The sequence below is a fragment of the Salvelinus sp. IW2-2015 genome, linkage group LG15 (genome assembly GCF_002910315.2).
Source record: "Salvelinus sp. IW2-2015 linkage group LG15, ASM291031v2, whole genome shotgun sequence".
Classification (NCBI taxonomy): domain Eukaryota; kingdom Metazoa; phylum Chordata; class Actinopteri; order Salmoniformes; family Salmonidae; genus Salvelinus; species Salvelinus sp. IW2-2015.
The window spans coordinates 10864073-10889097 of record NC_036855.1 but is presented as its reverse complement, the minus strand read 5'-3'; the positions used below and the strand labels follow the sequence as shown (position 1 = coordinate 10889097).

Genomic DNA, 25025 nt, shown 5'->3' with positions numbered 1-25025 from the left:
TTTGATGCGGAACCATATTCATACTGATTGTGAGAATTACTTCAGGGATGTTTCTATGCTTAAATTAAATGCAATTAGTGGGACTTTAAAATGTATCAAAAATAGAAAGAGGCAAGTTTAATATCAGAAACTGCTGCAGCAGGATTGAATACTGACCTGGCCTGTGCATTATTTTGTGCCTGTAGTAAACGGCTTTTTCTTTTGCCGAGGTCTTTTTTTCAAATCAGATAAGTACAAATCCATTCAGAAATAATAACCACACAGTATTTGCCATGTGCTTGGCCACCCACTTGCGTTATCTGCTGATTTGGGGATCTGCTGGAAATATTGGAATTCTCATTAAGTATTAGTGTAGACCAGTTTTAAATTAAAATCTGGCGACTGCTAGCTTGTCTTTCACATGATAGTAGATAAGTAGCCTATCCTAATCATAACATTTAGTTAAATAATATATTATTCGTTATAGCTGGCCATAAACAAAATGGAAAGAATGGCTAATACATGATGAATTTTAATTGATTATACGATATCGAGTTAGCTAGTGTCTTTAACGCCCTTACAATGTTTATGCATTACTGCAAAGAGACCACACGTAAAAGCGCAGCACTGGCACCGAAGTAATTTGTCCTAGCTCTCCGCTTCATTCATTTTTCTTTTTAGAAAACAATACATTTTGAACCATATTTGACTCTCGAGTGAAATAAAAGCCATCATAAAGGATGCTATGGATCGAGAACTGGGTAGGATTGGCATTTGTTGTGGGAGACAGATTCTATTAAAATAAAGGGCTGTAGGTATCAATAATGGTTTTACAAATGGGAAACGGGTATTCTGAGTCCTGTTATCTGTTAAATGCATCGAAGAAAACTGACAATAGTTCCCCCATCAAATGATTTACAATCAGGCTTCTGATTTGAGTACAACAAAGTGCATTTTATTGAGTGGATGACAACAAGCCTCAGACTAAGTGTGCCTATGTACTAATGTGCCATTGTGTGTTGGACATAAAGTTGTCTAATGGCCTCTGCTTTATTCCATACGTTAGTTCTCCCCAAGATCAAAAACACGTTTGTAGGCCTAATGATTGTTGTGACTGCTTGTGATGGATGTTTACTTTAGTAAGTCTTTGTCGTAATTATTTTCAGGACTGAAGAGAAAGAGCAGCAGGAGGAGGGGGGTGAAAAGTATTTTGGTGCAGCTGTTTTTTTTTTGTTTTTTTTTGTTAATGAAAAGCGAAAAGGCAGGAGGCAGGCCCGTCGCGTGTGTCSGCTCTGGCTGGTGTCCGACCCGAAGCTTCTCATCTCGCCTGTTGGCGCATGCAGGTGGCACCGGACCCGCGAGAGGATTATGACCCTGGAAGGAGAGCTCGAGCTCATGGAGAGGGCAGATATCGACGTGGAGGGAAAAGGGAACAAAGCTACACGGAACCAGGGGTATGTATCTTTGACCAAAGAAGACGGGGCCGATTTGGAGCAGCAACGCGCTGCGTCCCTGTCTCCAAAACAGCCAGCGAAGGATACGGAGGATGAGGGTGACTTTACGCCAAAGTGCACAAAGAGAATCGCTGCCTCGGTGAAACCTCCGTACTCCTACATCGCTCTTATCACCATGGCAATCCTCCAGAGCCCGAAGAAAAGACTGACTCTCTCGGAGATATGTGACTTCATCAGCCAGCGCTTCACGTATTACCGGGAGAAGTTCCCCGCGTGGCAGAACTCCATCCGTCACAACTTGTCCCTCAACGACTGCTTCGTCAAAATGCCCCGGGAGCCCGGTAACCCCGGGAAGGGGAACTACTGGACGTTAGACCCTATGTCGTCTCATATGTTCGAGAACGGGAGCTTCCTACGGCGGAGGAAACGTTTCAAACGGCAGAATTACCGATTTGGGATGATGGACACCCGGTGCCCGCTCGAGCGCAGCAGCGTGCTCCCTGGATTTTCCTTCTACGGGGCGAACGGAATAGGGCCGTGTCATTTTCAGGTACCCGGTTTGGAATTGTACCATCACTTGGGCATCGAACATCAATCTGTTTCTAACCAAAGCATCCCACCAGTGAGCAGCATCTTGCCCGCGCTCTCCTCACTTTTATCAAGGAATTCGAACATTGTCCAAAAGACGTTTCTTACACCTCCGTCTCTTAGCTTTGAGAATTTCGAAACGACGCACCGCTCAGCCTCCACAGTGGCCCAAGCTTTGGTKCCCGGATCTTCATTTCTGTCCCCGGCCTCGCTCCATTCGATGGGCGCTCCGCATCTCTGGAGCTTTCATCCCGAGTACCACAAACTGCGCTCTCTCCCCAACTCCAGCCGTATAGCAAATGAACTCTTGCAGCAACTTGGTGACAAATAGCTTAATCAATAGTGTTTTCTGTATTGACGTGGATTCATCAGGGAAACCAACTTTCATAGATTTGTATCTATTCAATTAATAAATGCTTCAAATGAAAAAAAAATATATGTTTTGAAGGTGTCAATTGAGTCAAAATGTCTAACAATGTTAGTGGCCACCCCAAAAATGTTTTGCAATATAAATGTTTGAGGCCTATATTTTGTGTAAATAAGCACTTTATAATGATATGTTTTCATTTGATTTATAACGACATTTGGCAACTTATCATTAATTGCAATGTTGAAAACAAACTGAATTTAAAAAATCAAATCATGGCAAAAAACATTTTGTAATTGAACATGTCAGATTTATTATGCAACTCGTCTTGATTCACTGACGCAGAACCTCTCAGAATTCCCTAATCTAGCATATGCGCCAATCTTGCAGTGGCAAATTTAATTCTATACTTTGAAAATGTTATATTTTGCCTTATCTATCTTAAGGCGAAGTCTGTTTTCCTACACTACAATCAATAACACACAAAATATTTGGAGCGCAAACTATGTGGAGCCCTGAAACATAAACACACAGTTTTCAATAGCCTTTTATTTTGAAAGGTGCTGGTCTTATTTTTGTTTAAAATTGCATATTGGTTTGATTGACTTGCGTTTAATTTTACAAATTACCATTTGAAAATGTTTCATTCATAGCTTACTTTCTGCTATATTTGGCCATGCCTCGGTGGCAGAAAATACGAGCTTCACCTGCTTGGGCACGCGAGTGGAAACCGTTTAAATGTGACGACATTGAGTTTATTTTATTTTATTCTTCGTGTCAACGTGTGATTGATTTCCACACCAATTGTTTGTTTTTTTAAGCTGTAATATATATGCAAGATCTCACAGTGCACACACACATCTGCCCATTCTTCATCTCTCGCTCGAGTTTTTCTGTATGCGTGTGTGTGTGAATCTGTGCGTGGCCTGCACCAGTACATGTGTTAGAAAGAAGGCATTCCACTGTCAAAACGAACGCCTTCGTATTATAAAGGCCTACAGTTCCAAATCCGGCACGCTAAATAGTTATGAACATCTGCTTGTTCTGTAATGTTGTTACACGATTAATCAGACGCATCTAGAGAGATCCAGCCTACATTAAACATCACATTGCTATATTGAGTGTAATGTGCAATTGTTTACTTCAATGTAGCCTATATTTGTCTGTGTCTATAGATTCTGTGTGCTGCATAGTTCGTTTTGTCTTGGACTTGGGCTGTAGTGTTTACCATATGCCTGCCTCTCTGTTGCAGAAAGACCCATGTCAGCATTACTACACAGCTTTAACACACTCATATTACTCACTTCAGTTGAAACCATCAGTGGATACAGCATAGGGATACTTTAATACATACATTTGTGGATGGATGGACATGTGTTTCGGAGCATTTGATCTCCTGTTATAAATCCTAGTGTTATTGGATTGCTGAGCATCGGAACACACAAAACCTCTCCACTTTCCATCATTGGTCATCTCAATGAGCTGTTTGCTTTTCCTGGCACACACCATCATATTGGGCTTTTAATCAATTATACCTTTTTCTCCTTCCCCCGTTCCCTGCCTCTGTGTGTGCGTGTGTGTGCACGTCACCCGTGCGCCCCATTAAAACTCAACTCTGCACTGTGTTTAAAGGCCCCTGTGTGCGCATGGCGGGCGATATGAAGGAGTGTGTATTTGGAAAAGGGGACCCCCCTCGTGGCAGCAGATGACAGTGACATATAGCAGGAGTGCCACCCAGAAGGCTATGAGCTCACACTTCAACCATGCATCCACAGAGAACCAGGAGATGAAGGGAGGAAGGGATAGATGGAGAGAGAGAGAGAGAGAGAAAGTGTGTGTGCACATGGGTGCACGGGCACAAGTGTTTGTGTGGAGCTTCAGAGTTTCAGGAGAACAAGGACACAGATGATGGTGCCAGAAAGGAGTTTAGTAGAGGACAGGGAGATGTGTTTGTAAAGGGAACATCTGAGAGTAACCGAGAGAAAGAGAGTTTAACAATGGTGATGGTGGTGACAAAGAGTGGCTTTGATTTTACAGTCAGGTATTTACCCGGTTACTGAGAAATTACATCATAATTACCTATAATTACATTTGGATCTTTGTGTTTTGCTGAAACAACCACTCCTATGTGCTGTTAAGTACCAGGTAGTTTAACTCTTTGAAGTAAGTGCAAAAATTCCATTCTTACCACATAAGTGTAAATAGGGACTGTCAAGTAAAATCCTTCCATCCTATTCTGTTGAAATAACTTTGACCGCAATGTTCTTACCCAGGACCTGTATTCAAAAAGCATCTCAGAATAGAAGTGCTGATCTAGGATCAGGTCCCCTTGTCCATATAATCTTATTCATTATGATATAAAAGTGTGTGCAACGGCAAAACTGATCCTACACATCAGCACTCAGAGACATTTTACGATATGGTCCCAGATTCTCTTCTATTACTTTTTAGAGATGTGTTGCAGCGAATGTTTCCAATTATCTCATAGCTAGAAATAGGACCACAACAAAAGCAGGAAAAAATTAAAGTCAAAATAGCCCTATTTGCTCTGCTATGTTTAGCCTCGCTACGTGATGTCACAAGAAGACAGCCAGATGTCATGACTTCACCCTCACTCACCCCTTAACCGATCCAACACATATCAATCTATGTGTGTGTGTATACAGTGTGTGTGTGGTGTGTGTGTGACAGTGTGTGTAACTCAAAGCGAGTGACGTCACCGATTGAAACGCTATTAGCGCGCACCACCGCTAACTAGCTAGCCATTTCACATCGGTTACATGTGTGTGCGCGCACATACCCATCTCTACCACACATCAGTCACAAACCCCAGTTTCCAGGTCAACAAACAGCACCAGCCATTTACTTCTTAGAGGAAAGACAGATTGACAGAACTGTCGGAAAGAAAAGTAGCTCTGCATATCGGACCACGTACTATGGGGTTTGATTCTACCCAGATACTACCCAGATACTACCCAGGTCTTGTGTGATTTGTAGATGGAGGGGTATTTGGTTCCGATCAGCCTCTTTTGATGGAAAAAACTGTTGACTTGATGTTAGAAACACACACACACAACTATGCTGCTCTCCTAGTGCCACCTTGGTGTACGAGGCAGGGTGGACTAGTGTGTATGTGTGTGTTGTGTCTGCTTCTCTTTCCTACTGCTCCTCACTTCCTTCTTCTCTCTCTTCCTCCTGCTTATCTTTCTATCAAACTCTCACCTCCTTGTCTTTGCTCAGCCCCTCTCCCTCTCCCTCTCCCCTCTGCCAGTCTGCCCTCTGCTGTAGTTCATATCTGTATTATAGGTCTATGCCACCCCAGCCGGCTGTGTAGTGAATATGCTGTTCCTCCAGCCCAGCGCTAGCTAGCTCACTGTGTTGGTGGTCCTGGTGTAAGCTGCATCCTCCTCCTCTCCTGTTCCTTTTTTTTTATATAGCAAACACAAAATGGTTCCTAATTCTCTGCTGCTGGAGGGTTGTTATTTGTGGCTTTTGGCTAGGGCAGCATAGCCAGGCTTTTAATTAGAAAAAGCTGCTGGATCTCCAGTGTCTTTTCTTCCTTCGTGGCCTGAGGACTCTCGCTCCAGATCTGGAATAGTACAGAACAATTCATTAGGTTCTCAGACACTTAGGGTAGTTGTGATCTGTCTGGGTGGAACCTGTTGAAGTATGAGATTGAGTCCACACTTTATTTGGATAGTCAGATAGTCCCTCTGTAGATGCTCTAGAGATTGTCATACTATCAACAAACTATCCGTTGATAAGCAACTGCTTGCTAAGGTTAGGTTTAGAATAAGGATTGGTAAGGGTTAAGTTTAGGGTTAGGATAAGGGTTAAGGTTAGGGTTAGTAGATAGATAGATAGTTGAAATGTAACTGATAGTCTGAGCATCTACAGATGGACTATCCAAATAAAGTGTTACCGAGATTGAAGCAGGCTAGTGGTGGTCTCCTATGCCTAGGGTTATGGGTTAGAACAAGGGAGGGAGAGAGAGAGAGAGAGAGGGAGGATGAAAATCCATAAAGTGTTACCGAGATTGAAGCAGGCTATGGTGGTCTCCTATGCTAGGTTATGGGTTAGAACGAGAGGAGAGAGAGAGAGAGAGGAGGATGAAAATCTAAATAAAGAGTTTCTCACAGTATGTTCCGGAGCGTTTGGGGGCTGGACAGACTGCGCTGTGCTGTGTGCCGTCCTACAGCCCATAAAATCATACATATACCCCTGCCATCACTACCTCTCTCTTTCTCCTCTCCCTGCTCTGTGTCCAGCTCTGCCTCCAGTGCTCAATAAACCAGAGCTGCAGGTGCTGGAGACCCAAAGCAGGACTGAGGAGGAGAGAGAGAAAGGAGAAGGAGTGCTTTTACAGTGTTTTAATTGTAGACGCACAGTGGAGGGTGCGTTCAGACAGGGCAAACCAGTGCTACAGATCTAGAATCAGCTTCACTCCCCAAGTCCTAACCTGACCTAAGCTAGACTGACCTAAGACTGCATTTACAGCACAGGGAAACTTAGACCTGAAGCCAACATGCCTCAATCCTGAACCACATTTCCTCAACCCAGAGAGGGGGAGAGGTAGGGGAGAAAGGGCGAGTCAGCCAGACCAGTGGGGGAGGGAATGACAGTGTCAATGGTAGCTTTGTTATTTTAGAGGAGGACTTGTTACTCCCACCCTCTCCTCCTTCCCCCCTTCCCCAGCCTTGTGGGTCCAGCCAGTACACAGATGGGAGCGGGGGATTGCTAGGATGTTTTCCGGGGTCGTATTGACGATCCCACATACGCACTGCCGGACCACCCTGGTGGAATTATTTTTGGTCTAGTAAACGTGCATGAAGAGATTCTCTCTCTCTCTCCTTTCCTGTTCATATTTTATTCACTGATAGTTCGCCTGGTTTCACAGCTGTCACACCACTCATTAGCTACAGTAGGCCTAGCATCATTAGCTACAGTAGGCCTAGCATCATTAAGCTACAGTAGGCCGAGCATCATTAGCTACAGTAGGCCAGCATCATTAGCTACAGTAGGCCTAGCATCATTAGCTACAGTAGGCCTAGCATCATTTACAGTAGGCCTAGCATCATTAGCTACAGTAGGCCTAGCATCTTAGCTACAGTAGGCCGAGCATTAGCTCAGTAGCCGAGCTCATTAGCTACAGTAGGCCTAATTAGTAGCATCATTTTGGAATACAGGATGCATTGCTGGAATTTGTATTTGTGTAATGACCGACGCTGGAGATGAGAAGCAGGTACGGGAGTCAACATTTATTCAGGAACAGAACAGTAAACAGAACAGCGTCAGCACACGGGTAAACAACGACGATTAATGCTGAAGTAGGGAACAGGGTGGGTAACCAGACAGGTAATGAGAGAGGTGATTGAGTCCAGGTGAGTTCAATAATCACTGATGCGCTTGATGGGGAGGCAGGTGTGTGTGTAATGATGGTGGCAGGAGTGCGTAATGCTGGGGAGCATGGCGCCTTCGAGCGCCAGGGAGGGGGAGCAGGAGCAGGCGTGACAGTACTCCCCCGGGCGAGGCCTGACGGGCCGGCCAAGGCACGGGCGCTGGCTGGGAGCCTGGGAGCCGGCTGAGCATAAGAGCCCGACGATCCCGGTAGGGCGTGAAAGACGGCACTCCTGCAATCCCCCGTAATGCTGGGGAGGCATAGCAGCCTGGCAGCCAATGGGCGTAAAAACTGATGATCCAGCAGTGAGGCCCGACGTGGGATGGCACCTTCTGAGCCAACCGGGGCAAGAAACCTCGACCAGCTAGGGTGACAGCCTGAAGAGCTGGCTTAGGCCCCGTTCCATCGGTGGCGGGCCCCGCGACCCGACGTCACCACCAACCGGAACGCCACACTCCCCGATGCTTCGTATGATGGCTTCAGCATTCTGTAACTACCGACGCTGGAGATGAGAAGCAGGTACGGGGAGTCACATTTAAACAGGTACAGACAGGTAATAAAACAGGAACAGCGTCAGCACACGGGTAAACAACGACAAACGACAATTCATGTTGAAGTAGGGAACAAAGCGGGGAACCAGACAGATATAGGGAGGTAATGACAGAGGTATTGAGTCCAGGTGAGTTCAATAATCGCTGATGCGCGTGACGGGGGAAGGCAGTGTGGGTAATGATGGTGGCAGGGTGCGTAATGCTGGGAGCCTGGCGCCTTCGAGTGCCAGGGAGGAGAGAGCGGGGGCAGGCGTGACAATTGTATTTATTATGGATCCCCATTACTCTTCCTGGGGTCCAGCAAATTAAGGCAGTTTATACAGTTTTAAAAACATTACAATACATTCAGAGATTCCACACACACTGTGTACCCTAAGACCCTGTTCCACCACTACCACATATCTACAGTACTAAATCCATGTGTATGTGTGTGTATATGCATATGTTATATGTGTGTGATACATGTGTCTGTGCCTATTGTTTCTGTTGGCTTCACAGTGTAATATAATGGACCTGTATGTACAGCGTGTAATAACGACCTTGATGTACAGTGTGTAATAAATGGCCTGATGTACAGCGTGGTAATAAACTGGACCTGCATGTACAGCGTGGTAATTACTGACCTGATGTACAGTGTGGTAATACTACTGAACCTGTAATCGTACAGTTGATGGTAATATACTGGACCTGTATGTAAGCGTGGTAATATACTGACCTGTATGTACAGCGTGGTAATAAACTGGATCCTGGATGAATACAGCGTGGTAATAAACTGGACCTGGATGTACAGTGGTAATATACTGGACCTGTGTGTACAGCGTGGTAATATACTGAACCTGTATGTACAGTGTGGTAATATAATGGCCTGTATGTACAGCGTGGTAATATACTGAACCTGTATGTATAGCGTAGGTAATAATGGACCTGTATGTACAGTGTGAATATACTGGACCTGTATGTACAAGCGTGGTAATATATCGGACCGTATGTACAGCGTGGTATAAACGGACCTGTATGTACAGCGTGTAATATACTGGACCTGTATGTACAGCGTGTAACACTGGACTGTATTGTACACGTGGTAATATACGGACCTGTATGACAGCGTGGTAAATAACTGGACCTGTATGTACAGTGTGGTAATATACTGAACCTGTATGTACAGCGTGTAATATACTGGCGCGCTGGTATGTACAGCGTGGTGGTAATATAATGGACCTGTATGTACCTGCATGTGTTGTAACTATAGACCATAAAGCAAACTTTGCAGCACATTTCAACAAACACAAAGTTTCATAAAGGGCAGATATTTAAAACATGAGATGTTTGACCAGTTTTACAATTGGCTCACTTCCATCGCACCATCCTCTCCCCTGTAACTATTCCCCAGGTCGTTGCTGCCAGAATGAGAACGTGTTCTCAGTTCAACTTACCTGGTAAAATAACGGTAAAAATAAAAAAATATTTAAAAAAAAGACTGGGCCTTACAGATTAATAAGAAGTGTTGCATTACCTTATAAAGACGTGTTTGCCACATCATAAAAGGGGTTGCTGACATTTTAAGAGTAGTGTCTACATTATAAGAAGTTTGCTACGAGTAAGAAGGGCTGCTACATTTTTGAAGAGGTTCTACATATAAGAAGGTTGCTACATTGTAAGAAGGGTTGCTACATTATAAAGAAGTAGTTGCTACATTATAAGAAGGGTTGCTAAACATTATAAGAAGTGTTGTACATTATAGAAGTGTTGCTCCATTATAAGAAGATGTTGCTACATTATAAGAAGTGTTGTTACATCATAAGAAGGGTTGCTAAATCAAAGAAGTGTTGCTACATTATATAAGTGTTGCTACATTGTAAGAAGTGTTGCTACATTTAAGAAGGGTTGCTAACATTATAAGAAGTGGTTTGCTATTATAAGAAGTGTTGGCTTAACATTATAAGAAGGTTGCTAATTATAAGAAGGGTTGCTACATTATAAGAAGGGTTGCTACAATTTATAAGAAGTGTTGCTATATAAGAAGGGTGCTACAGTATAAGAAGGGTTGCTACATTATAAGAAGTGTTGCTACTTATATAGCAGGGTTGCTACATTATAAGAAAGTGTTGCTACATTATAAGAAGGGTTTTGCTACATTATAGAAGTGTTGCTTAACATTATAAGAAAGTGTTGCTACATCATAAGAAGTGTTTGCTACATTATAAGAAAGTTTGCTAACAATTATTAGAAGTGTTGCTACATTGTAAGAAGTGTTGCTACATTATAGAAGGGTTGCTACATTATTAGAAGTGTTGCTACATTGTAAGAAGTGTTGCTACATTATAAGAATGGTTGCTACATTATAAGAAGTGTTGCTACATTATAAGAAGGGTTGTTACATTATAAGAAGGGTTGCTACATTATAAGAAGTGTTGCTACATTTATAGAAGGGGTTGCTACAATTAATAAGAAGGTTTTCTACGTTATAAGAAGTGTTGCTCATTATAAGAAGTGGTGCTACATTATAAGAAGGGTTGCTACATTAATAAAGTGTTGCTACATTATAAGAAGGGTTGTTACATCTATAAGAAGGGTTGCTACAGTATAAGAAGTGTTTGCTACATTATAGGAAAGTGTTGCTACATTATAAGAAGTGTTTGCTACATTTATAGGAAGGGTTGCTACATTATTAGAAGTGTTGCTACATTATAAAGAAGTGTTGCTACATTATAAGAAAGGTTGTTACATTTATAGAAGGGTTGCTACATTTATAGAAGTTGTTGCTACAGTATAAGAGTGTTGCTACATCATAAGAAGGGTTGCTACATTATAAGAAGGGTGCTACATTATAAGAAGGGTTGCTACATTATAAGAAGGGTTGCTACATTATACAGAAGGGTTGCTACATTATAAGAAGGGTGTTTACTTTATAAGAAGGTGTTGCTACAGTATAAAGAAGTGTTGCTACATTATAAGAAGGGTTGCTACATTATAAGAAGGGTTGCTACATTATAAGAAGGTTGCTCATAATAAGAAGGGTTGCTACAGTATAAGAAGTGTTGCTACATTAATAGAAGGTTGGTTTGCTACATTGGTAATAGAAAGGGTTGCTACATTATAAGAAGGGTTGCTACATATAAGAAAGGGTTGCTACATTCTACAAGTGTTGCTACATTATAAGAAGTGTTGCCTAACATTATATAAGAAGTGTTGCTAACATTATAAGAAGTTGCTACATTATAAGAAGTGTTGCAACATTATAAGCAGGGTTGCTTTACATTTTTTTTGACAGGGTTGCTACATTTTTTAGAAGGGTTGCTACATTATAAGAAGTGTTTGCTACATTGTAAGAAGGGTTGCTACATATAAGAAGGGTTGCTAATTATAAGAAGGGTTGGCTACATTATTAAGAAGTGTTTTGCTACATTATAAGAAGTGTTGCTACATTATAAGAAGTGTTGCTACATTATAAGAAGTGTTGCTACATCATAAAGAAGGGTTTGCTACATCATAAGAAGTGTTGCTACATTATTATAAGCTGTTGCTACATTGTAAAGATGTTTGCTACATTATAAGAAGGGTTGCTACATTATAAAAGTGTTGCTCATTATAAGAAGGGTTGTTACATTATAAGAAGGGTTGCCTACATTATAAGAAGGGTTGCTACATTATAAGAAGGGTTGCTACATTATAAGAAGTGTTGCTACATTATAAGAAGGGTTGCTACAGTATAAGAAGGGTTGCTACATTATAAGAAGTGTTGCTACATTATAAGAACGGTTGCTACATATAAGAAGTGTTGCTACATTATAGAGAAGGGTTGCTACATTATAAGAGTGGTTGCTACATTATAAGAAGTGTTGCTACATCATAAGAAGTGTTGCTACATTATAGAAGTGTTGCTACATTATTAAAGTGTTTGCTACATTGTAAGAAGTGTTTGCTACATTATAAGAAGTGTTGCTAACATTATTAGAAGTGTTGCTACATTGTAAGAAGTGTTGCTACATTATAAGAAGGGTTTGCTACATTATAGAAGAGGTGTTGCTCCATTATTATGAAGTGTTGCTACATTATAGGAAGGGTTGCTACATTATTAGAAGTGTTTGCTACATTGTAAGGAAAGTGTTGCTACATTATAAGAATGGTTGCTACCTTATAGGAAGGGTTGCTACATTTATTAGAAGTGTTGCTACATTATAAGAAGTGTTGGCTACAATTATAAGAAAGTTGTACATTATAAAGAAGGGTTGCTACATTATAAGAAGTGTTTGCACACAGTATAAGAATGTTGCTACATCATAAGAAGGGTTCTACATTATAAGAAGGGCTGCTTACATTATAAGAAGTGTTGCTACATTACTAAAGATAGGGTTGCTACATTATAAGAAGGGTTGTTACATTATAAGAAGGGTTGCTACAGTATAGAGAGTGTTGCTACATTATAAGAAGGGTTGCTACATTATAAGAAGTGTTTGTAATTATAAGAAGGGTTGCTACATTTAAGAAGTGTTGCTACATTATAAGAAGGGTTGTTACATTATAAGAACTGTTGTTAAACATTGTAAGAAGTGTTGCTACATTATAGGAATGTTTGCTACATTATAAGAAGTGTTTGCTACATTATAAGAAGGGTTGCTACATTATAAGAAGGGTTTGCTTACATTATAAGTGAAGGGGTTGCTACATATAATGAAGTGTTGTTACATTATGAGAAGTGTTGCTACATTATAAAGGAAGTGTTGCTACATTATAAGAAGTGTTGCTACATTATAAGAAGTGTTGCTAATTTAAGGGTTGCCTACATTAAAATGGGTTGACATATAGGAAGTGTTGCTACATTATAAGTCACGCAGAACTGCCCCACGCACCGCCAATCAATCTGTCAATCAAAAAGTCATTGACTAGGAATCTTTACACACTCACACACACACAACACACCACAACGCCTGAAATGAAAACCACTTGCACCACATTGTAATTTGACTCATGTGATTATAACCCTGCTACAAGTCTGGTCTCCATATGGTCATTCAATACAAATCCATTCAGGGCTCTTATGTCTTTCAACTCGGCTCATGTTTTTGTGTTTTGTGAAAGAGTCAGGCTTTTCTCTCTCTCTGGTTTCCCCTTTTCTTTTGTATTTCCTAGTTGTGTGAAGTGTCATCCCAGCTTCTGTCTGGTTGCTGACTGACAGTGGTCTACTTAGCTGAGTTTTTTGCTGTGCTTGAGTAAAGCAGGGCAGGACTAAGCGCTCAGAGGCCTGTATTGAGCCTGTACAGATGACTCAAGACTCATATTCAATCGTTTATGAAAGTGGGCTGTCATTTATATAATGTATCACAGACTCCATACGTTTTATTTGTATCTGATTGTGACTTTCTCTGGTATTTCATACTGATGAAAAGATCCTGCCACGTTGAAKTGAGATCRAGTCAATGAAATTGCAAAAATAYAAGGTTAATAATGGAATATGGCTTTAAGCCAAACTGAGTCAATKAGTGAATGACTTGTAATTAGACAACTACAAAAGTTAATAACAACTGAACATGGGCTTTTTAACAATCAAATGTATTTATAAAGCCCTTTTTACATCAGCAGATGTCACAAAGTGCTATACAGAAACCCARCCTWAAACCCCAATCAGCAAGCAATGCAGATGTAGAAGCACGGTGGCTATGAAAAAGTCCCTAGTATTTCCTAGCCACCATTCATCTAACGCATTCRACTCTGCTTTGTGGAGGTCTGTTCTCTTCCCTGGTTAATCACTCAAAAAGGGGATGGAAAGGTGTTGTTTTACAGCCCTTTTATACAGCCGGAGCAAAAACAACACCCCATTACGAGGCCAACGTGAATAAAACTAATAACACCCTATAACCAAGAACGTTACCACATATAACCTTTAATAGTTACAGGTAACACACACACCTTCCTGGCTGTGTGTGTGCGCGTGTGTGTATGTGTTTTTGTGTGTATGGACGTGTGTGTGTGTGTGTGTGTGTGTGTGTATGTGTGTGTGTGTGTGTGTGTGTGTGTACCGTGTATCTGTACATGTAGAGATATGAATAGGGATAGTGTATGGGGTTAGAGGGTAATCCAGGATGTTTTATTTTCTCTGCATACAGGTTGAACTAAATCTCTCATTATGAGTACAAGTTATTTATTGGGTCGTTTCAGCCAACTATGAGAAACATGTGGAAATGAAAAATGTTTTATAAATAAAGTTATTAACCTTTGTCTCAATGCATGCCAGAGCCTTGTAAGGGCTGCTGCCCTGCACATACACACACACACACACACAAACACACACACACACACACACTGACCGATTTGTTTTATAAATTGCACGATAGCCAGGACCACCAAAACAGAGATTGTTTTTTTATCATTGAAAAGTGCAATTACAATCTAATGCTGTGTTACAGGCCACTTCTTTTCCCTGTTAGGCTTTATTTGATTAATTTGGCTGCAGCTTTCATCCTGGGTTTACAAGGCTAAGAGCCCTGAACCACCCATRTAGAGCATGTTAAACACAGGGTTCACCCACTGTAAGATACGTCAACAGCTAGACAGCAGAATGCAGACACATGGGTGTGTGTGGAGACTGGGCAGGACAGAGTGAAAATTGTGGTCGACCTTGATGATTACAGTATCGATAGCCCTGTTCTTCTACAGTGTATGCCATCTACCCCATTGTACATACATTCCCCTCTTATCACCATCACATCTATCCCCATGGTACATACAATCCCTCTTCATCACCATCACATCTATCCCCATGGTACATACATTTCCCCCTCTTCATCACCATCACGTCTATCCCATGGTACATACTGTACATTCTCCCTCTTCATCACCATACATCTATCCCCATGGTACATACTGTACATTCTCCCTCTCATCACCATCACATTATCCCATGGTACATACTGTACATTCTCCCTTCTCATCACCATCACATCTATCCCCATGGTACATACTGTACATTCTCCCTCTTCATCACCATCACATCTATCCCCATGGTACATTTACATTCTCCCTCTCATCACCATCACATCTATCCCCATGGTACATACTGTACATTCTCCCTCTTCATCACCATCACATCTATCCCATGGTACATACTGTACATCTCCCTCTCATCCACCATCACATCTATCCCCATGGTACATACTGTACATTCCTCCCTTTCATCACCATCACATCTATCCCCATGGTACATACTGTACATTCTCCCTCTTCATCACCATCACATCTATCCCCATGGTACATACTGTACATTCTCCCTCTTCATCACCATCACATCTATCCCCATGGTACATACTGTAAATTTCCCTCTTCATCACCATCACATTATCCCCATGGTACATACTGTACATTCCCTCTTCATCACCATCACATCTATCCCCATGGTACTACATTCCCCCTCTTCATCACCATCAATCTATCCCCATGGTACATACTGTACATCTCCCCTCTTCATCACCAACAATCTATCCCCATGGTACATACTGTACATTCCCCTCTTCATACCATCATCTCTTTCCCCATGGTAACATGTACATTCCCCCTTCATCACCATCATCCTATCCCCATGGTACATCCTTCCTCCTCTTCATCACCATCACATCTATCCCCATGGTCATACTGTACATTCCCTTTCATCACCATCATTCTATCCCCATGGTAGCATTACTGTACATTCTCCCTCTTCATCACATCACATCTATCCCCATGGTCATACTGGTACATTCTCTCTCTTCATCACACATCACATCTATCCCATGGTACATACTGTACATTCTCCCTCTTCATCACCATCACATCTATCCCCATGGTACATACTGTACATTCTACCCTTCATCACCATCACATCTATCCCCATGGTACTACTGTACATTCTCCTCTTCATCACCATCACATCTATCCCCATGGTACATACTGTACATCTCCCTCTCATCACCATCACATCTATCCCACATGGTACATACTGTACATTCTCCCTCTCATCACCATCACATCTATCCCCATGGTACATACTGTACATTCTCCCTCGTCATCACCATCACATCTATCCCCATGGTACATACTGTACATTCTCCCTCTTCATCACCATCACATCTATCCCCATGGTACATACTGTACATTCTCCCTCTTCATCACATCACATCTATCCCATGGTACATACTGTACATTCTCCCTCTCATCACCATCACATCTATCCCCATGGTACATACTGTACATTCCCCTCTTCATCACCATCACATCTATCCCATGGTACATACTGTACATTCTCCTCTTCATCACCATCACATCTATCCCCATGGTACATACTGTACATTCTCCCTCTTCATCACCATCACATCTATCCCCATGGTACATACTGTACATTCTCCCTCTTCATCACCATCTCCATGTTTAGACAGGTGTCTTCCTTATCATCACATTCAAGTAGATCTATGAACCCTTGGGAGGTGGTGGAAGAAGGGAAGGCGAGAGGAGAAGAGAGGAGAGACTGAACTCCAGTTCTTCAAACATCATGGCCAACACCCCCCACCACTACTCTCTCTCTCTCTCATCCTTTTTTACTTTCATTTCATTCCATGAAGTTCACATCTGGATGGCAGATGTCTATCTCAGGCAGAACATATTAGTTTTCTCTCCCTCTTCATTCCTCTCTCTCTCTCTCTCTCTCTCTCTCTCTCTCTCTCTCTCTCTCTCTCTCTCTCTCTCTCCTCTCTCTCTCTCTTCTCTCTCTCTCTCTCTCTCATCTCTCTCTCTCTCCTCTCTCTCTCTCTCTCTCTCTCTCTCTCTCTCTCTCTCCTCTCTCTCTCTCTCTCTCTCTCTCTCTCCAGTTCATTCTTTCTTTCCTCCTCCCTCTCTTTTTGTGAGTGCAGGCAGGCATGGTGATAATCTCTTCTCTTCCACCTGGCCTGGACCACCCACTCTCTCACAGCACGATAGAACTGAGCCAGCAGCCCACCCAGAAGAGGCAGAGCAGAGGCTGGGGAATACCAGAACAGCACCACCATGTGGTGAACTTGGAGAACTGCACAGGGAATTTCCAGGAGGACTTGAACTGTAGTGGTGCCAGCTTTCTGTAGGCTACCGCAGGCCTTTGTTCCACCTAGAGGTTGTATTCGGGACGTGTACAGAGACTGAACACGGTTGAGTAGTGTAGGTTAACACTCACATGGGAACAAGTTATTTGGGAAAATTGGTGAGTGAAAGTGGAAAAGTGATTGTGGCGGTATTTCCTATTTGCAGGACGGACAGAGGTTTCGACAAACATGGCTCACCGCCCGCGGCTTCATCGTCGGTCACGCTGAATGAACCCGGAACGCCGGAACCCATTTCGGGTGGAATTTGGACGGTGTCCGTGCTGTTGATGGGGAATATGAGTGGAGAGAGGAAGAAGATACTCTGTTGTGGTACACAGTGTCATCGTGACCCTGGGGGATTACACACTCACACAGATACATACACACACACATGTACGCGCACACACACAGACGGGCTTGCACACACACTAACACGCGTGCACGCAGATAAGCAGACGGAAAACTTGCTCGCAAGAATACAGACACACACACACATTCACAGACTGACAAGCACGGACGCATGTACGCACACACACACACAACCCCTAACCCACTCAGCCATTGTAGTTTCTCCTTTTGGAAGTATCTGTGGCGGCTTTGCCAAAAGGCGGAAGTGGGATGAGCACGTGATAGAATGAGGATGAGGACTTGCCGGGGGTCAAGGGTCATATAGGGAAGTTGATTGTAGCAGAGACCGTGGCTGTGAGGATAGGTCCCATGTACCACTTACCAATTGGTGGGTTGATAATGCATTACACAGTAGTTAATGCTTTAACTGTGGGGACAGATTTGAAATATCCAGAAATGTAAGTTACCGCGTTTGCTTTGTGGCTGTGAACTTGAACTTTGTGTTAACCGTGGCATCTGCTGTTAAAGGAAGCGATCATCTTGTATCATTCCAACAGCCATTCTCCCACTCTTTCCCAACGGGTCAATCCTCTGTCCATAACTGAGTTGCTATAGTACTTCACCCTCTCTAACTCTCCCCCCTCCCCCGCTGCCCTTCCCAGCCAGTCAGAAACATGGGTTCTCAGTGCAGTGAGATTCCGCTGCATGCGTGGTGTGTGTGAGTGATGGGCGTTGGTGGTCCGCTGCTTTCACACCTGTGGCTGTGGCAGATATATCCTGTTTGGAAAGGACCGAAGGCCTCACCAATGCCCTTACGACCCCCCCCCCTACACAACACACACACAACACACCATCTCCCTCTGCTGCCAGGAAGTGTGCACAGGAAACAGCTGTCCCCTGCGTCCGTTCGACCCCTTCCGGCCAGGTGCATCCTGGGAAAGAGTCATGTGTGACCGTCGACATCGACTGACGTTCAGCTCTTCTATGGCGTCGTTCCAGCCCAGCTAATTCACTATTATGACTGAGTGGAGACATAATTGTGTAGCTTGACATTTTTCCCTGTACTGGGAAAAATTGATAATGCTAACCAACATTTAGTAAGTGCAATGTTCGTTTAGATTCTCCCTGACATTACAGGAAGCAGATAGAAATACAATGATAAACACTACAGTCTACTGTATGAGTAATTGTTCTGGGCTCCATCTCCTATAAAAGTCCTATCTACTCAAAATCATAGCATTTGGCACATTCACCCAGCTCTCAAATTGCCTTAGTCTTTCTATATATTGGCTTATTCCAGTGCTAAATGGACTCTCACCTAATGGGAGTTCACCCCATCATAACTACTGCATTTTGTTCTGTTTGAAGAAGAACAGCCAGACTCCAAGACAACCAGGAAAAATAACACCCAAATGCATCTGTGGTTATGAGCTTAGACGTGTCTGTCGTCTGTCCACTGGCCGTCTCTCTCTCTCTCTCATCTCTCTCTCACACACACACACACACACACACACACCAACACGCTGCACTGTATTGTTTGTCACTTTCTCCATCTATAGCACTGGCGAGTATTGCCTCAAACAATTAGGCCGTACTGATTCCTATCACCAGACACACAATAGTGTTTACATGAGGCTGAGGAAACGTGGCCATGGAGCCCATCTGTGTGTGCGCATGAATGCTTATGTGTGTGTGTGTGTGCTTGAGTGCTCATGTGTGTGTTTGCGTGTGTGTGTGTGTATATGTTATGAAGCATGTAGTCATTTGTTAAATGATGTGGACTTAATGGAGTTAAGATGTACAGACATATAGATGAATATCTGTACATCATGAGTACTCTGTTATTGGTATATGTTGATCCTGTACAGCGATGACTGTGGTGATCCTGTACAGTGATGACTGTGGTGATCCTGTACAGTGATGACTTTGGTGATCCTGTACAGTGATGACTTGGTGATCCTGTACAGTGATGACTGTGGTGATCCTGTACAGTGATGACTTTGGTGATCTGTACAGTGGTGACTGTGGTGGTCCTGTACAGTGATGACTGTGGTGGTCCTGTACAGTGATGACTGTGGTGATCCTGTACAGTGATGACTGTGGTGATCCTGTACAGTGATGACTGTGGTGTCCTGGACATGTGATGACTGTGTGATCCTGGAGTGATGCTTTGGTGATCCTGTACGTGATGACTGTGGTGGCCTGTACAGTGATGACTGTGGTGATCCTGGACAGTGATGACTTGGTGATCCTGTACAGGGATGACTTGGTGTCCTGTACAGTGATGACTTTGGGTCCTGTACAGTGATTCTTTGGTGGTCCTGCACAGTGATGACTGTGGTGATCCTGTACAGTGATGACTGTGGGTATCCTGTACAGTGATGACTTTGGTATCCTGTACAGGATTTTTGGTGTCCTGTACAGTGATTACTTTGGTGGTCCTGTACAGTGATTACTTTGGTGGTCCTGTACAGTGATTACTTTGGTGGTCCTGTACAGTGATTACTTTGGTGGTCCTGTACAGTGAATTACTTTGGTGGGTCCTGCACAGTGATGACTTTGGGTGGTGCTGTGACAGTAATTACTTTTTCCATTTCACCTTGCTCTTCACTCATCGTTAGGACATGTTGTACAAACCAGCTGTGATCAATATTGTTACAGTGACACACACACATACAGTGGTGGAAAAAGTATCCAATTGTCATACTTTAGTAAAAAGTAAAGACACCTTAATAGAAAATGAAAGTTACCCAGTAAAATGCTATTTGTATTAAAAGTAAATGTAATTGCTCAAATATACTTACGTATCAAAGTAAACATAAATCATTTTAAAATCCTTATATTAAGATAACCAGACGGCACAATTTTCTTGTTTGTTTAAGAACCACAGTTCAACACTCAGACATCATTTACAAAACAAAGCATTTGTGTTTAGTGAGTCTGTCAGATCAGAGGCAGTAGGGATGATCAGGGATGACTTTAAAAAAACTTTACACAACTGCACACGCACAAACAAACACATGCATGCACACACACGCGCACACACACACACACACACACACACACACACCCACACAGCACACACACACACACACACACACACACACACACACACACACACACACACACACACACACACACACACACATTACCTGCAAATCTTCCCTATCGACCGGAGCTATAATTACACTATAAAGCTCCTGACAATGTCTCAGGAACTTTTTATAAAGAAGAACATTGAGAGAAACGTGAGAGAACGTTGTCGCTCTGACATTAAAACAATCTAACATTAAAACCACGCCGAAACAACTCTGATTTCTTCCTCGGGACATTTTTATTGAGCTGATTGTTTAGTGTTTTGCATGAGAGAACCGTTGTCGGTCTAACATTAAAACACTTCTCTCTGCTTTATTCCTCAGTCAGGGGTGACGCGGAAAGTGGTCTGTTAGGGTTTTGTTGCTATTATTATTCGCTGATCTACAGTTTGGGTTTCACACAGTACCGCAGGAGCCCAAATGAAAATGTCAACAATTTGTCTAGTTTCTTCTCTCCTCTTTTTGTCACGGGTGAGAGAGCATAAAGGAAGTTGATTGTCTGTGAACTTTGAGGTCGTCTTTGAAGGGCAGGCCCAATCTGACTGGGGATGTTTTGTGTTCAACTGACTGGGCTGCCGTGCAAGCTTTTAGAACGGATAAAGGCTTTACAGACAGAGCAATATAAATGATCATATGTACATGTATTTGCATGAAGTTTGTTAAAGCACTTTCCTCTGCTCTGAAGGGTCTACCTTCAGCTCACGCTCTCTTACATGTATATTCACTATATGTGTAATGTACATTTTGTTTAATATTCAGTCTAAGTATATTTCTACCAATTTGAAGCAGAAGGCCACAAGGTAAGTTTTGTGCCCTGGGGAACTCACCGGGTCATGGAACAGAATATATATCTGGTAGCAGGCAAAAAACCCGCAGCTCGGGTGGACTATGTTCTTTCAAGACCGCATGTTGCTTTTTATACGTTACACGCAAATCCACCCAGAATAGATACAGCCTTGCTACAATATTAGTTGTAGTTATAATTATTGAGTGCTTTCAACTGAACTGGCAGTGCTTAATCATAGGAGCTATCCCATAGTAGCTAAACCATAGTAGCTAAACTCATAGAAGCTTAAACTCATAGTAGCTAAACTCATAGTAGCTAAACTCAATAGGACTATACCCATAGTAGCTAAACTCTGGAGCTATACCCATGTAGCTAAACTCATAGAGTATCCCTAGTACTAACCATAGGAGAATACTCCATCAGTAGCTTAACTCAAGTAGCATCATAGTAGAAAGGATAGGAGATAATACCCCTAGTAGCTAAAACTCATAGGAGGCTATACCGCATCAGTAAGCTAAACTCATAGGAGCTATAGCCCAATAGTAGCTAAACTCAATAGGAGCTAAACTCATAGGAGAATATACTCATAGTAGCCTAATCTCATAGTAGCTAACCTCAAAGGAGCTATACCCATAGTAGCAAACTCATAGTAGCTAAACCCATAGTAGCTAACTCATAGGGATATACTCATAGTAGCTAAACTCATAGAGAGATTATACTCATAGGAGCTTGCCCATTAGTAGCTATCTCATAGGAGCTATGCCCATAGTAGCTAATCTCATAGGAGCTATGCCCATAGTAGCTAAACCACATAGTAGCTAAACTCATAGTAGCTCAACTCAATAGTAGCTATACCCTAGTAGCTAAACTCATAGGAGATATACTCATACGGAGCAAACTCATAGGAGCTATGCCATAGTAGCTAAACTTCATAGGATATATACTCATAGGAGCTAACTATAGGAGCTAATGCCCATAGTAGCTAATCCTCATAAGTAGCTCAAACTCCATAGGAGCTAAGCTCCTAAGGAGCTAACTCATCGAGTAGCTAAACTCATAGTACTAAAACTCATCAGTATCTAAACTCATCAGGCGATATACCATAGGGAGCTAAACTCATAGTAGCTAACCTCATAGTAAGCTAAACTCCATTAGTAGCTAAACTGCATAGGAAGCTAAACTCATAGGAGCTTATCCATAGTAGCTAAACTCATAGTAGCTAAACTCATAGTAGGCTAAAACTGCATAAGTAAGCCTATCACTCATAGGAGATATACTTCATACGCTAGCTAAACTCATAGTAGCTAAACTCCAATAGTAGCTAAACTCATAGTAGCTAAACTCATAGGAGCTAAAACCCATAGTAAGCTAACACTCATAGGAGATATATCATAGTAGCTAAACTCATAGTGCTAAACTGCATAGGAGAATATACTCATAGGAGCTAAACTCATAGTAGCTAAACTGCATAGGAGATATCTCATAGTAGCTAAAAATATAGTAGCTAATACTATAGGAGATATAACTCATAGGAGTAAAGCTCATCGTAGCTAAACTCTAGTAGCTAAACTCCAATAGTAGCTAAACTCATAGTAGCTAAACTCATAGAGATATACTCATAGGAGCTAAACCTCATAGTAGCTTAAACTCATAGTTAGGCTAAACTCATAGTAGCTAAACCTCATAGGAGCTATAGCCCATAGTAAGCTAAACTCATGGAGCTAAACTCATAGTAAGCTAAACTCAATAGGGAGAATACTCATAGTAGCTAAACTCATAGTAGCTAAAAACTCATAGGAGATATACTGCATAGTGCTAAACTCAATGTAGCTAAACTCATAGGAGATATACTCATAGGAGCTAAACTCATAGTAGCTAAACTCATAGTAGCTAAACTCATAGTAAAGCTAAACTCATAGGAGCTAAACTTCATAGTAAGCTAAACTCATAGGAGTATACCCATAAGTAGCTAAACTCATAGTAGCTAAACTCAATAGGAGCTATACTGCATAGGCAGCTAAACTCATAGTAGCTAAACTCATAGGAGATATAACTCATAGTAGCTAAACTCAACTAGTACTAAACTATAGGAGATATACCTCATAGTAGCTAAACTCATAGTAGCTAACTCCATTAGGGGACGATATAACTCATAGGAGCAACTCATAGTAGCTAAACTCATAGGAGATATACTCATAGGAGCTAAACTCATAGTAGCTAAACTCATAGTGAGAATATACCTCCATCGTAGCTCAATCATAGTAAGCTAACTCATAGGATGGGTGGATAATACTCATAGTAGCTAAACTCATAGTAGCTAAACTCATAAGGAGATATACTCATGAAGTAAGCCTAAACTCATAGTAGCTAAACTGCATAAGGGAGAATAATACTCATAGTAGCTAACTCATAGTAGCTAAACTCATTAGTAGCTAAACTCATAGGAGATATACCCATAGTAGCCTAAAGCTCATAGTAGCTAAACTCATAGGAGATATAAACTCCACCTCGTCCTCCCGCTACTCCAGCGCGCTGGGCACCGCCTCCAACCGCACTCGCTACCACCCCCGATCCCCTGATCCAGCGCTCCCGCCGATAGGAGATTACCTCATAGGAGCTAACCTCTCAAATAGTAGCTAAACTCATCGGAGAAAATATACTCATAGGCGCTAAACTCAATGATCATAATTAGGCTAAACTCGTCATAAGGAGCTATTCCCAGTAGCTTTAACCAGCTCATAGTAGCTAAAACTCGATAGTAACGCCTAAACTCATAGGAAGATATACCTCATCAGGAGCTATACCTCATATAGAGGCTAAAACTCATAGAAATGATTGTTTATATGTATAACCTACAGTGATACTTAGCCTAATTGCCAATCACAGTCCGAATGGTCATCATTCTCTGGGGCCTTTGGGGCAATGTTTTGTTTTCAGAAACCTGTCTGGGTAGGAAATGACGGAGACATAAAAAAAAAAGAGGAATTGACCTTGAGAGAGAGAAAGAGAGAGAGGAGGAAGCAGGGGTCTTGAGGAAAATTTATGAGAATGATAGTATTAGGCCCACCATGCATTGCAGACATAGGAAAATGGATCTTATTAGGTTTTCCCAATAGATATCTATTTGTCTGTACGTGTCTGCATGTTTTCCTTTGGGGTGTTATCCCCTATTTGTGATACACAAAACACGGCGATTCCCGTGTCCATTTTATCGGTTACATCCACGTCCTCTTCATAATTTTAGGAAATTGCCCACCCCTGGAGGAACGACGCGTGCCTGTGTGTGTGTGAACACATGCGGTGTTAAATGTCTATACAGAGTGAGTTTGTATGGCGCATGCGTACGTGTGCATGTGCGCATCGTATGCGCAAGGCATC

At 42.2% G+C, this 25025-nt stretch overlaps 2 protein-coding genes across 2 annotated transcripts in view; one reads left to right on the top strand and one right to left on the bottom strand.

The window, feature by feature from the left end:
* LOC111973875 (BDNF/NT-3 growth factors receptor-like) overlaps positions 1 to 25025 on the bottom strand; it is a 74563-nt gene that overhangs the window by 18791 nt on the left and 30747 nt on the right. The window lies entirely within an intron of this gene.
* On the top strand, positions 1069 to 2966 carry LOC111973877 (forkhead box protein D1). The gene has a single exon (XM_024001317.2). The coding sequence runs from the start codon at positions 1348 to 1350 to the stop codon at positions 2350 to 2352; it is 1005 nt and encodes a 334-aa protein (XP_023857085.1). The 5' UTR covers positions 1069 to 1347; the 3' UTR covers positions 2353 to 2966.